Here is a 13656-nt window from a genome sequence, read left to right as displayed (position 1 = left end):
TAAATAATCAAAACAGCAGCTGAACTTGAACAAAGAAAAGAGAGAAGAAGAAGAAGAGAAAAGAGATGAAGAACTAGTAGAAGAGGCTTATGATTCTTGCTTAAGAGTCTAAAATCACAGAGCCCTTTTATTTATAGCTTCTAATGAATCTAATACAACTTGAGAGACAAGTAATTGTCCTCTAGAAAAAGGAAACAAAAAATTACGACTTTAGTAACTTCCTAGCTTTAAAAATAGAAAGTTCTGAAAATAGAAACTACCACCAAAATAGAAACTATGCTTTCTAAGAACTCCCAAAACTTATGTAGCAAGACTCCAACATTAGAAATAGAAAGTAGAATAACATCAATAGCATAATATTGTTCATGTAAACAGTACAAACAAAGTTACTGTTCACATGAACAGTAAAATCCGTATTTTGCCGTTCAAGTGAACAGTACCGTGAACAGTAAAAACAGATTTTTACTGTTCACGTGAATAGTGTCGTGAATAGTAAAATATCCCCCGTGTATATACTTCAACACTCCCCCTCAAGCTATAGTGTACACAAAGAAAACTTCAGCTTGCACAATAAGAATAAACTTGAAAAGTAGCACCAATCTTGAATCGTGTAGCAATGGCAGATGTCAATAAACACTGAGAAAACTTCACCCAGGAGATAATCAACACCAACTTAAAAAAAAACTTTAATTCTTCATGTCAATAGAACCATCCAATAATAAAAACAATCGACGATGTTGAAGATGAACAAAGTCCATAAGTATAACAGGATCAAAGATACTATCCATATAATGCCGGTAGTAGGAGAAATATCCACACTAAATCTTCAAAATTGCAACTCCAATGTCCATGAGTATAGCAGGATCAAAGACACCATCCACATAATGCCGGTAGTAGGGAGAAATATCCATACTAAATCTTCAAAATTACAACTGCAATGTCCATATAAATGTTTCACAAGAAGGCAAGTATTAGGCAAAATATAGGTAGGTAAAAGGCAATATTGATTACTGTGGACCAAGTAGGTAGGTAAAAGACAGTATAGGTTATTGTGGACCAAGTAGGTAAGGTAGTATGGGTTACCATGGACTAAATAGATAAGGTAAAAGACAGTATGGGTTACTGCGGACCAAGTAGGTAAGGTACAAGACAGTATGGGTTACTGCAGACCAAGTAGGTAAGGTAAAAGACAGTATGAGTTACTGTGGACCAAATAGATAAGGTAAAAGACAGAATGGGTTACTGCGGACCAAGTAGGTAAGGTAAAAGACAGTATGGGTTACTGCGGACCAAGTAGGTAAGGTAGTATGGGTTACTACGGACCAAGTAGTTAGGTAAAGGACAATATAGGTAAAGACATGTAATGATATCGTTGTAGAATGCCATAAGTTGAGGACAAAGATCTTCACAAATAATATCCATCAGCACATCTTAAGTAGATATAGAATAAGGTACCATTCTCCCCCTCACGTGTAGCATTACACGTGGACAATTAATGATGACAAGTGACAAGCATCTTAAAGTATGAACACAAAAGAAACCCAATAAGGAAAAGTAGCAGCCACAAAGCAGTGTATTATTCACCAATAAAGTTGATCAAGCAGCAGAAAATCGTCTCAAAGGACAAAGTCTTGTGCACCAAGGGGGGAAAAAAATTCTGGACCACCGCTAACCCTTAGGCAGGAGCAAATTAGATCAGGAAAAAAAATATATTGAACCAACTTGGAATCTCAAAATTGCAGTAGTCGTTGCAGCAATCCACTAGGAAGAAGTGCAATAACAGTTGCTACAGTAGCAGATAATATCAGATCTCGGACCATAGCAGCAAACTTCTGCTAGATTTGAAACTCTAACAGATCTCGATATGAAGGAAAAATAGTCCTCTAGGTCTTTGTAGAAGTATTAGATAAAAAGAAGGCTAAACTTGATTCTGAAATAAACAACGGAAGAAGTAGTAAAGCAAGAAGGTAGCAGCAGAATTTTTCAGAAGAGAGAAATTCAATTAAACAGGGGTAGTAGTATACGACTTGCAACTAAACTTATAGCACAAACAATGGAAGACAATACTTAGGTCTTGCAATCCGAATTATGGGCATATCTTTGCAAGAATCAAGAGGAATCCCAAGACATCAGTATGGTGCAGATTGAACTTCAGATTTGCACACAAAAAAGGGTAGTAGCAGCCTCAATTGAATCAAATAGGTAGACATATCCCCAAAAAGCTTAGGGCATTTTTGTAGTATTAATAGATAGATACTTGGTGCTTCAAAAGTTAAAGAAGAAGGACAACCATGCACAATTACTGCAGCGAAGGTTGGGGCTGCCCTAGATAAGAAAAAGGAAAAAAAAAAGAAGAAAAAAAAAAAATTGGGCATCCAAGAGAGAGAAAACGGTCCCTAAGTTGATTAAACTTGCTCTGATGCCATGTTAGAAAACAAGCATTAAATAATCAAAACAGCAGCTGAACTTGAACAAAGAAAAGAGAGAAGAAGAAGAAGAGAAAAGAGATGAAGAACTAGTAGAAGAGGCTTGTGATTCTTGCTTAAGAGTCTAGAATCATAGAGCCATTTTATTTATAGCTTCTAATGAATCTAATACAACTTGAGAGACAAGTAATTGTCCTCTAGAAAAAGGAAATAAAAAATTACAACTTTAGTAACTTCCTAGCTCTAAAAATAGAAACTACCACCAAAATAGAAACTATGCTTTCTAAGAACTCCCAAAACTTATGTAGCAAGACTCCAACATTAGAAATAGAAAGTAGAATAACATCAATAGCATAATACTGTTCATGTAAACAGTACAAACAAAGTTACTGTTCACGTGAACAGTAAAATCTGTATTTTACTGTTCACTGTTCACGTGAATAGTGTCGTGAACAGTAAAATATCCCCTGTGTATATACTTCAACACTTCTCATTGGCTTTTTTAGCAAAATACCTATGTGACTATTTCCTTTATGCTTTAAATAGGGAGTACGCAAGAAATCAAACCAAAAAACCCTGTAAAAACCCCCAAGACCTAGCATCGTGACCACCTGGGAAAATTCCCAGGTTTCAACCGAAATTCCTGAAACCTAGTGTCAAGACCAGCCTCTAAACCAAGATTTCGAACCTTGTCCACAATAGAACTCATCAATGGCAGTTCCAATTGCTTCTAAACAAGTATATCTTTAATATTGTAAATGCAGGTGACGATTTATCATCATTAACTTCGTACAGTAGGTCAAAACAAAATCAAGAATACGTTCTTAGAAATATGTGAATGTATCCCATTTCCCATGAGTTCAAAAAGTTTCTACTGCCCATGCTTCTGCAGGATATTTGTCTAAATGTTAAATATTCTTTTATTCATTAAATAGACAGTAATATATTAATACTACCATTTTCTTAAAGTGAATACTGTGAATCACCATTATAAGATGGTGACGGGAAAACAATGGAAAAGAAAAATCTGATTCATAGGTTGTTAACAATTTCAATGACTTCAGATAACTTGCCTATTTCCACAACATTATCAACCATTGATCAAATGACAAAAAGAAAAAGAAGGTAACCAACAGAAATGGGCTGCAGAAGCAAAAGCAGTTAAAATATCTTCAAACCTTCAACTGTGTTGGCATTATATGATGAACTGGCCTCCATGGATCTCGATGCACGTTCATCATCTGAAGTTGACTCCTCACATTTCATCTCAGCATCATCCTCCAAGATTACAGTTTTAGAATCAACAAGAGCTGCAAATAGATATTGGGAGAAAAATCAAGATGGACCCTTAAGTACATTAGATTTAACCCAAAAAGAAAAATGGGAAATGATAGCTTACGGTTTAAATATGTCAGTGCTCCTATAAATAAAACATTAAAGAGAAGAGAATAACCGACAAGAGCTCCAACACAGATCCAAAACCAATAGTCTTGCACAAAAAATCCTCTGGATATGAGAAGGGCTTTGCCAACTGTAGGTTCAGGAATTCTGGGATCGAGATTACGCTGTATCAGAGAGAAACTTGAATCATGGTTCCTGGAAGGAGAATAAATAGTGCCAATATGCATGGGGTGTATATTGTTTTTTACTTTATAGAAGATTCAGATGACAGTAGTGACAAATTTTAGAAAAAAAGAAAAAAAGGAGGATTTGAGTATCATACAGCGCTCCATCTTTTATCAAGAAATTCATTAATGACAATAGCATTCTGTCCATACATCATTGGTGAAGACCAGTAGCCCCATATCATCCACGGCACAATGTCATCTGAAAGCAGGATAAAGGAAAGTTGCTGCTTAATTCTATTGCCCCAACTATGTTGTAATTATTTCAGGCATTCTGGATCAAATATTTAAGTGTCAGCAGAGAACTGGGTATGAAATTGAAGAAGCTGCTTAATTAAATCACAATCTTTTTTTTTTTTTTTTTTTTTGGGGGGGGGGGGGTGGTGATTGCTCACCTTTGGCAACGACAAATCCTCCTAGCACAAAAACCAATAGCAAGGTTAAGGAACCAAGTGTATTGGCAATAACTTGTGTTCTTCCTACTGCTGCAATAAACCGAAAGAGAGATAGAGCCATCTGATGTACACAGAAAAATGCCAAGAACTGTCTGAAAAACCTGAAAGCATGGAGAAGTGTCCACAGAAGGAGCATATGTTTGTCAGTAACCATGAAAAACAAAATCAATGGGAAAATAATTATTTCCCAGGGGAGGAAAAGGAGGAAACTAGAAGTGCATCTACCTGCTAGCCGCAGGTGCAAACCCAATAGTGTAATACGTAAGAAGGACCCATATCCCTGATTCCATTAGTGAGAGGGGGATCCTGAGGATCCAAATTGGTAATGCAAAAGCCCATGCAGGGTAAAATAAATGATCTCTCTGTTTGAAGAAAACTGGTAGCCTGAAAACAGTCATTGCAAGCTCTGCCATTCCATTGAACATTATATTAATAAGACTGAAGAACAGTGCTCCAAAATACTTTGTTCCATCTTCTATTTGACCATGCTTCATTTCTGTTCTGAAGAACATAGTCATAGTAATGATTGACATGATTGTTATCTGGGTGGTTTTGAAAATGTAGACAAAAGAGTTCCGCTTCATAAGCAGCCACTCATTTGAGAAGCATGCCTTAAAAAGCTCCCAGCGAGGAATGCCATACTTCTCTTTCACCAGTGCAGCAGGATGGGCTTTACTTCTATTGTAAGGAATGCTTAGATCATCACAAAGCTGTTGGCCAATTCGGAAAGAGTTGAAAGCTTCTGCGAACTCTGCAACTGAGATGTATCTGTATGGTTGGTTCTTCTTGAGCCAGTACTGTTCTTGGTCTTTCTTCGAAGTAAGCTCTTGGAGAAAATCTGCAATTCCTTTTCTTTCTGGGCATCTGAAACCCATGAATTCAAAAAACTCTAGAATATTTTCTCGTGGTCCTTGGTAGACAATCTGACCATCAGAAAGTAGCATAACATCATCAAAAAGTTCATAGGTTTCAGGAGCAGGTTGTAGAAGAGAGACAATCATGGTTACATCCATAATGTGAACCATCTGTCGCATGAACTTGACAATCTGAAAGGTGGTGGAACTATCAAGCCCAGTAGATATTTCATCCATGAAGAAAGCTTTTGCTGGTCCAACCAACATCTCCCCTGCACCTCAAGAGTCATGGATTAATGTTAGATAATAGTAAAATATTTGTAACTGATTAGACAGGTGTTGGGCCAATTTGCTTATTTAGTAGGCCCATGAGTTATCAAAATGGGATTGGAACCAGGATTTAAGTTATTTGGCATGATTGCTTGGAAGCCTTGGATTGGTGGATTAATAACTAATTTTCCATTATCTTGATTTGAAGGATCGTGGATCACATAGAATTGAGATTTTATCTGTCACGGATGATTGAAGATATATTGGGCTTTTATTTATGGGTTATTTTGTTATGAAATTTGTTGAGATTTTTGTCATTTGACATGATTATTAGTTGCTTTTGATCATGTTTAATGCTACAAAGGGGGGAGAGATTAAAGATGTCTACTGCAAGTAATTTCTGTCCACTTTATTGTTGTTAGAGCACCTTCCATGGGATATGCTCTTGTGTAGTCACTAGAGCTGCACTTTTACGAAATTTTTGTGTACCCATGGGAGTTGCACTTTCATGAGATTTTTTGCGCAGGCATTGGGGCTGCAGTGTGATGGACATTTGTGTAGCCATTAGGTGCTACATTGGGAGTTGCATTTTTGAGAGACTTATCGTGCAAACATTGGGCTGCAGTTTGATGGACTTTTATGTAGCCATTAGGCACTACATTCAATGGACTTTTCTATAGCTATTAGGTGCTACGTTTGATGGCATGGTGGGAGATCTCGCTTTTTCAAAGAAGCGAGAGGAGATGGAGATCGAGAGCAGAGAATTGGGATATCTTGCCATATCTTGCCCTAGATCTTGCCATATCTCGCTGGAACTCTCAATTTTTGCCTTCTTTTTTGCAGATTTTGGCTGGATTTCACTTACAACTACTCTTAGCACATCTACAACATCAAAGGAAGGTCAATCATTCTCTAGTTGTCTTATGAACTTATGATTTAATGACTTACAAAGAACTTCTAATGGTTGTATAATTTTATTATTCTATTCTTTAAAATTGAGATTGTAATACTCATATGGATGGAATTTTGATGACATTTAGGTTATTTGATGCATTTGATAAACTTGCTTTTCATTTATATGTCTTAAAGGTTCTATATTACAAGTTGTATAACCTTGCATTCCCTAATCCTACAGCATTTCGATTTCACACTATGGGCAGACTTAGAAATCATACTTAGGGTAAGGCCATCAATATGTTCAAAAGGCCTTAAATAGGCTAAATACCAAGTTTCAGCCCAATTGGGACCCTAAAACCCACCGAGATAGGCCACCGAGTTGAAGCCAAAAAATTGCATATCTAGACCGAGATCTCAGTTTTTCAAGGTGGCTAGATCTTCTACCATGTTTGATGGACACTAATGTTTCTATCGGGTGCTACATTATCTGAGCTTCATTAGGAAAGGTGTTCGATGCCATCAGTAGTTGCTGCATTTTATTGTCTTTCTTGAGAAGACAAGGATTTATGACAATTTCGTTGGATTAATTGCTTTGAGCTTGTAGGTGTTTGATTGCTACACGGTTCAAGACTGGTATTGCCTTTCAAGTTCATTTTTATATGTCCAAGCTGGAGCTTTCTTTTTGTATACTCCAGCTTGAGGGGGAGTGTTAGGAACCAATGACAAAATGAGAAAAATTGGGTTATTCTGAATAAGTGTTGACGCTGAGTTTGAGTTGTTTTTGGAGTTCAAGTCATATTCTATTTTCTGTTTTCTAAGTTTTAGTTTTAAACTATGTAATCTGAATATATAAATAAAGGTAAAGGTATCGGGAGTCTTTACAATAGACAATGAAGCTCCATAGAGCATAGCAGCAGACTTCTCCCTCTCTCTTTTCTTCTTCTCTTCTCTTCTTCTCTTCTCTTCTCTTCTCTTCTTAAACTTCAGCATCAATTACATTTCTGATATTTGCAGTCCCTTTTATGTTCCAAAAAGATATGATTTCCAGTATGGTTTGCACACGTTAAAAGATAGAAAAGATTTTTTGCCTACTTTTCATAACTTTTTCAGTGAAATTAAAACTCAATTTTCCATACCTATTAAAGTTTTTCGTATGAGCAACATGATATTTCTGGTTTTTGTGAGCACAATGGGATAATCCACCAAAGTAGTTGTACTCATACCCCGCAAGAAAATGGGGTAGCTGAAAGGAAAAACTCGCCACCTCCTTAAGGTAACCCGTGCTCTGATGTTCCACACACGTTTCCAAGCAATATTTGTGTGATGGGGTTTTAACTACCTGTCATCTCATTAACAGGATGTGTTCTACAGTGCTCACCAATAAGTCACCTTTTTCTATAGATTTTCCCGACTTATCCCATTTCTTGTACAGCTAGATTGTTTGCCTATAGTTTGTTTTGTCATAATCATCTAGTCAATGACAAACTTTTCCCCCGATCAACCAAGTGTGTTTTCTTAGGATATTCTCAAAATCAAAAGGGTTACCGGTGCCATAATCCTATCAACTATAGACAATTTGTCAGTGCCGATGTGACCTTCTTTGAGGACACATCCTACTATCTTCCATCTAGTGGCCCTCAAGATGATCCTTTTTCCCCAATCCTCCCCCCCCCCCCCAATAGAACCTAATTCCATCCTTAATCCCTACACCCACCCCCTCCTCTTTAGATACATCAGTGGCAATAGGAGATGGGGACCACTACACCATGTATATCCCTCCACCCTTTGTCCCACTATCCTCCTCATTGAAGCTCCTGCCTCCTTGCCTTTGGATGACTTACCTATAGCTCTCTGTAAAGGAAAACGTTCGTGCAAATTGCATTCTATTATTCTTTATCTTATTGATAATTTTTTTTTTATCTCTCATCTACCACCTAATGTGCATAATCCTTCTGTGTCCCTTCCACATTAAATGTCCGTCATCACTTTGTGGCTCTCGAAAACCCTCACTAGAAAGCTACCATGGATGTGGAAATGGAAATTTTGACCCCCGAAACACATGGACTTTAGTTGGTGTGGCTAAGTGTAGTTGAGTGTTTATTATTAAGTATCATTCTGACAGCACCGTTGAGCAGCTCAGAGCCTAGTTGATCTCCAAAGGTTATACTTAAGACTTTGGGGTGATAAAAAGGTCTAGAGTTGGATAAAGCACCTATTCTCTAGGACTCTCTCCCTTGAGAGGTGTATAGTAAGGACAAGATTCATTAAAAATGACATTCATAGAGACAATGGTTTTCCTGGAAGGAGGATGATAACATCTGTACCCTTTCTGAGTAGCAGAATACCCTAGAAAAATGCAACGTAGGCCACAGGGAGCCAGCTTACTTTGATGGGATGTGATTCTGGCATAATACACACATCCAAAAACCTTTGGGGGGGATAATAAAAGAAGAGGTTCCCTGGAGAAGCTCATTAGGAAATTAAAACCAAGTATCCTACTGGGCATCCTATTTGTTGAAGTATATGCAAGTCTAGACTATTTTACTGTTCATGTTACTGTTCACGTGAACAGTATTTACTATTCACGTGAACAGTAAAAACTGCATAGTTTCTATTTCTAATGTAGGATTCTTTCTACATAAGTCTTGATAGTTTCTAAAAGCATAGTTTCTATTTGGGTGGAGTTTCTATTTTCATAACTTTCTATTTTAGGAGCTAGGAAGTTACTAAAGCTGTAATTTTTTGTTTCCTTTTTTCTAGAGGACAATTAGTTGTCTCTCAAGTTGTATTAGATTCATTAGAAGCTATAAATAAAAGGGCTCTATGATTCTAGACTCTTGAAGCAAGAATCACAAGCCTCTTCTACTAGTTCTTCATCTCTCTTCTCTTCTTCTTCTTCTCTCTTTTCTTTGTTCAAGTTCAGCTGCTGTTTTGATTATTTAATGTTTGTTTTCTAACATGGCATCAGAGCAAATTTAATCAACTTAGGGACTGTTTTCTCTCTCTTGGCTGCCCAGCTTTTTTTTTTCCTTTTTCTTATCTAGGGTAGCCCGAAACTTTGCTGCAGTAATTGTGAATGGCTATCCTTCTTCTTTTACTTTTGAAGCATCGAGTATCTATGTATTAATACTACAAAAAGGCCCCAAGCTTTCTGAGGATATGTCTACCTATTTGATTCAACTGAGGCTGCAATTACCTTTTTTTTTTTTGCAAATTTGAAGTTCAATCTGCACTATACTGATGTCTTGGGATTCCTCTTGATTCTTGCGAAGATATGCCCATAATTCGGATTGCAAGACATAAGTATTGTCTTCCATTGTTTGAGCTATAAGTTCTGCTGTAAGTCGTATACTAGTACCCCTGTTTCATTGAATTTCTCTGTTCTGAAAAATTATGCTGCTACCGTCTTGCTTTACTACTGCTTCCGTTGTTTATTTCAGAATCAAGTTTAGCCTTCTTTTTATCTAAAACTTCTACAAAGACCTAAAGGACTACTTTTCCTTCATATCAAGATCTTTTAGAGTTTTAAATCTAGTAGAAGGTTGTTGCTATGGTCCGAGATCTGATATTATTTGCTACCGCTATTGCACTTCTTCGGTGGATTACTGCACTTCTTCGCAATTGAGATTCCATTGGTTCAATATATATTTTGAGATTCCAAGCTGGTTCAATATATATATTTATATATCCATTATCTATTACATATATATATATATATATATATATATATATATATATATATATATATATATATATATATATTCCTGATCTAATTTGCTCATGACTAAGGGTTAGCGGTGGTCCAGAATTTTTTTCCCCCTTGGTGAACAAGACTTTGTCCTGTGAGACGATTTTCTGCTGCTTGATCAGCTTTATTGGTGAATAATACACTGCTATGTGGCTGCTACTTTTCCTTCTTGGGTTTCTTTTGTGCTCATACTTTTAAGATGCTTGTCACTGGTCATCATTAATTGTCCACATGTAATGCTACACGTGAGGGGGAGAATGGTACCTTATTCTATATCTACTCAAGATGTGCTGATGGATATTATTAGTGAAGATCTTTGCCCTCAACTTTTTGCATTCTACAACAATATCATTTCCTATCTTTACCTATATAACCCTTTTACCTACCTACTTGATCGGTAGTTACCCATACTACCTTACCTACTTGGTCTGCAGTAACCGATACTGTATTTTACCTTATCTACTTGGTCTGCAGTAACCCATACTGTTTTTTACCTTACCTACTTGGTCCACAATAACCCATACTGTTTTTTACCTCACCTACTTGGATCGCAATAACCCATATTGTCCTTTACTTTAACTACTTGGTCACAGTAACTCATATTGTCCTTTACCTACCTACTTGGTTCGTAGTATCCCATATTACGTTACCAACTTGGTCTACAATAATCAAAATTGTCTTTTACCTACCCATACTTTACCTGTTACTTGCCGTCTTATGAAGCATTTATATGGTCATTAAAGTTGCATTTTTTAAGATTTAGCGTGGATATTTCTCCCTATTACCGGCATTATGTGGATAGTGCTTTTTGCCTACCTACTACTTGGCTTATTGCAAAGCATTTATATGGACTTTGGAATTACAATTTTGAAGATTTAGTGTGGATATTTCTCCTTACTACCGGCGTTATGTGGATAGTGTCTTTGATCCTGCTATACTTATGGACTTTGTTCGTCTTCAACATCGTCGATTGTTTTCATTATTGGATGGTTCTTTCGACATGAAGAATTAAAGTTTTTTTTAAGTTGGTGTTGATTGTCTCCTGAGTGAAGTTTTATCAGTGTTTATCAACGTCTGACATTGCTACATGATTCAAGATTGGTGCTACCTTTCAAGTTTATTCTTATTGTGCAAACTGAAGTTTTCTTTGTGTACACTCCAGCTTGAGGGAGAGTGTTGAAGTATATGCAAGTCTGGACTATTTTACTATTCATGTTACTATTCACGTGAACAGTATTTACTATTCACGTGAACAGTAAAAACTGCATAGTTTCTATTTCTAATGTAAGAGTCTTTCTACATAAGTTTCGATAGTTTCTAAAAAGCATAGTCTATTTGGATGGTAGTTCCTATTTTCATAACTTTCTATTTTAGGAGCTAGGAAGTTACTAAAGCTGTAATGTTTTGTTTCCTTTTTTCTAGAGGACAATTATTTGTCTCTCAAGTTGTATTAGATTCATTAGAAGCTATAAATAAAAGGGCTCTATGATTCTAGACTCTTGAAGCAAGAATCACAAGCCTCTTCTACTAGTTCTTCATCTCTCTTCTCTTCTTCTTCTTCTCTCTTTTCTTTGTTCAAGTTCAGCTGCTATTTTGATTATTTAATGCTTGTTTTCTAACATTATTCATAAGGTAAGAGGCAGTGAGTATATCATCACTCCAGTATTTGTCAGGGACATTCATAGCAATCATAAGGGAACGGGCTATCTCTAAAAGATGCCGATTCTTCCTTTCAGCAACCTCATTTTGTGCAGTAATATCAACACAACTGGTCTGGTGTATTATGTATTATGCCAAAGTCAGAGAGATATCTATGAAATTCACCATCAATATATTTTGTGCCATTATCAGTTTGTCACTGTAAAGGATCATCACAGTAGCATTGAACTGAGTCTTAATCATATTATGAAAATCACGAAAACATCGAAAAACCTCATTTTTTTTTTTTAAAGATAAATCCATGTAGAACAAGAGTGACAATCAATAAAAGTAACAAAGTACCTATGGCCAATAATAGACACACGTCGGCAAGGGCCCCACACATCAGTATGAATTAATCCAAAAGAAATAGATACTCTATTATGAAGAGAAGGTAAATAAGTAGAACGAGTCTGCTTCGCAAAAATGCAGGCTTCACAAAAAAATTCATCCTTTTTACAAGAAGAAACTAAATCAGGAAATACTTTCTTAAGAGTTCCTAGAGGGGGTGACCGAGCCTACGGTGCCACTGCTGAGGGTCTGATATTACCGAAAGGACCTGATTAGCAAATGCAGTCATAGCAAAAGTAGATCCTCCAATTGGCTCCAACATATAAAGTCCATTGTCTAGTTTACCACGTCCGATCTACTTCCCAATTACTAAATCCTGGAAGACACAGTAGGATGGGAAAAAAATCACTTTACAATTCAAGTCATGTGCAAGACTACTGATAGAGAGCAAGTTAGTAGAGAAAGAGGGAACGTGTAAAACTTTAGACAAAGAGAAGGATGGAGAATGCTGAATGGTCCCTTTTTTCAGCAATGGAAGAATAGGAGTCATCAGCAATTCGAACTTTATCTTTTCCGGAAGTTGGAGCATAATTTAAGAAAAAAAAGAGGATGAACTGTCATATGATATGTGGGTCCTGTATCAATGATCCAGGGAGCAGAAACTGAAGAAACATGATAGCCTATAAAGGTTTTACCTGAAGTAGCAAGGTTGGAATTGGTATGGGTAGTGGAGGAAGCACTAGTAGAGGGTATAACGGCAGTAGAAGACTGCAGAATTCGTCGCATAGTAGTTAACTCCTCCTGTGAAAAACCAATGTCTGCAGAGGGTGTTGTGGAAACTATCTAAAAAATGTTAGTTTTTGGTTTTCCCCTTCTTTATGCCTTTTTTTGCTTAAAATCAGCAGGCTTCCCATGAAGCTTCCAACAATTTGGCTTGGTATGATATGGTTTGTGACAGAGCTAACACTTGACAATCTCCTTAGCCGAATCAGGTTTAGTGCGAACACACTATAAGGCTGATTTCTCCATAATGGGAGCATGAAGCAAGGCTAATCGACGACTTTCCTCACACTGAACAAGGGCATAAGATTGTTCTAGTGTAGGAAAGGGAGAACGACTTAATACTTATACTTTGATCTTAGGGATGTCAACGGTTTTAAGCAAAACAAGAACAAAATTATGCTACAAACCATATCATACCAAGGCAAATTGTTGGAAACTGCATAGGAAGCCTGCTAATTTTGAGCAAAAACGAGCACAAAGAAAGGGAAACCCAAAGGCTAATCTTTTTGAGATTAGTTTCCACCACACCCTCTGCAGACGTTGGTTTTTCACAGGAGGAGTATGCTACTCTACGACGTATTATGCAGTCTTCTACTGCCGGTACAGCCT

General features: G+C 36.8%; 1 protein-coding gene across 1 annotated transcript in view; it reads right to left on the bottom strand.

Annotated features, from left to right (window-relative positions):
• Positions 1–13656, bottom strand: part of LOC149027682 (pleiotropic drug resistance protein 2-like) — a 56111-nt gene that overhangs the window by 30709 nt on the left and 11746 nt on the right. Inside the window, exons 7-11 of the mRNA XM_089164874.1 lie at positions 4732–5632; positions 4447–4607; positions 4150–4253; positions 3826–3991; positions 3605–3736 (exon numbers count right to left, since the gene is read on the bottom strand). Coding sequence (XP_089021000.1) covers positions 3605–3736; positions 3826–3991; positions 4150–4253; positions 4447–4607; positions 4732–5632 — 1464 coding nt within the window. The remainder of the gene's footprint in view (positions 1–3604; positions 3737–3825; positions 3992–4149; positions 4254–4446; positions 4608–4731; positions 5633–13656) is intronic.

The sequence above is a fragment of the Hakea prostrata genome, chromosome 1 (assembly GCF_041222555.1).
Source record: "Hakea prostrata isolate BN-2017 chromosome 1, UWA_Hpros_2, whole genome shotgun sequence".
Classification (NCBI taxonomy): Eukaryota; Viridiplantae; Streptophyta; class Magnoliopsida; order Proteales; family Proteaceae; genus Hakea; species Hakea prostrata.
The sequence above is the reverse complement of the archived record's forward strand: the minus strand, read 5'-3'. Positions and strand labels throughout refer to the sequence as shown.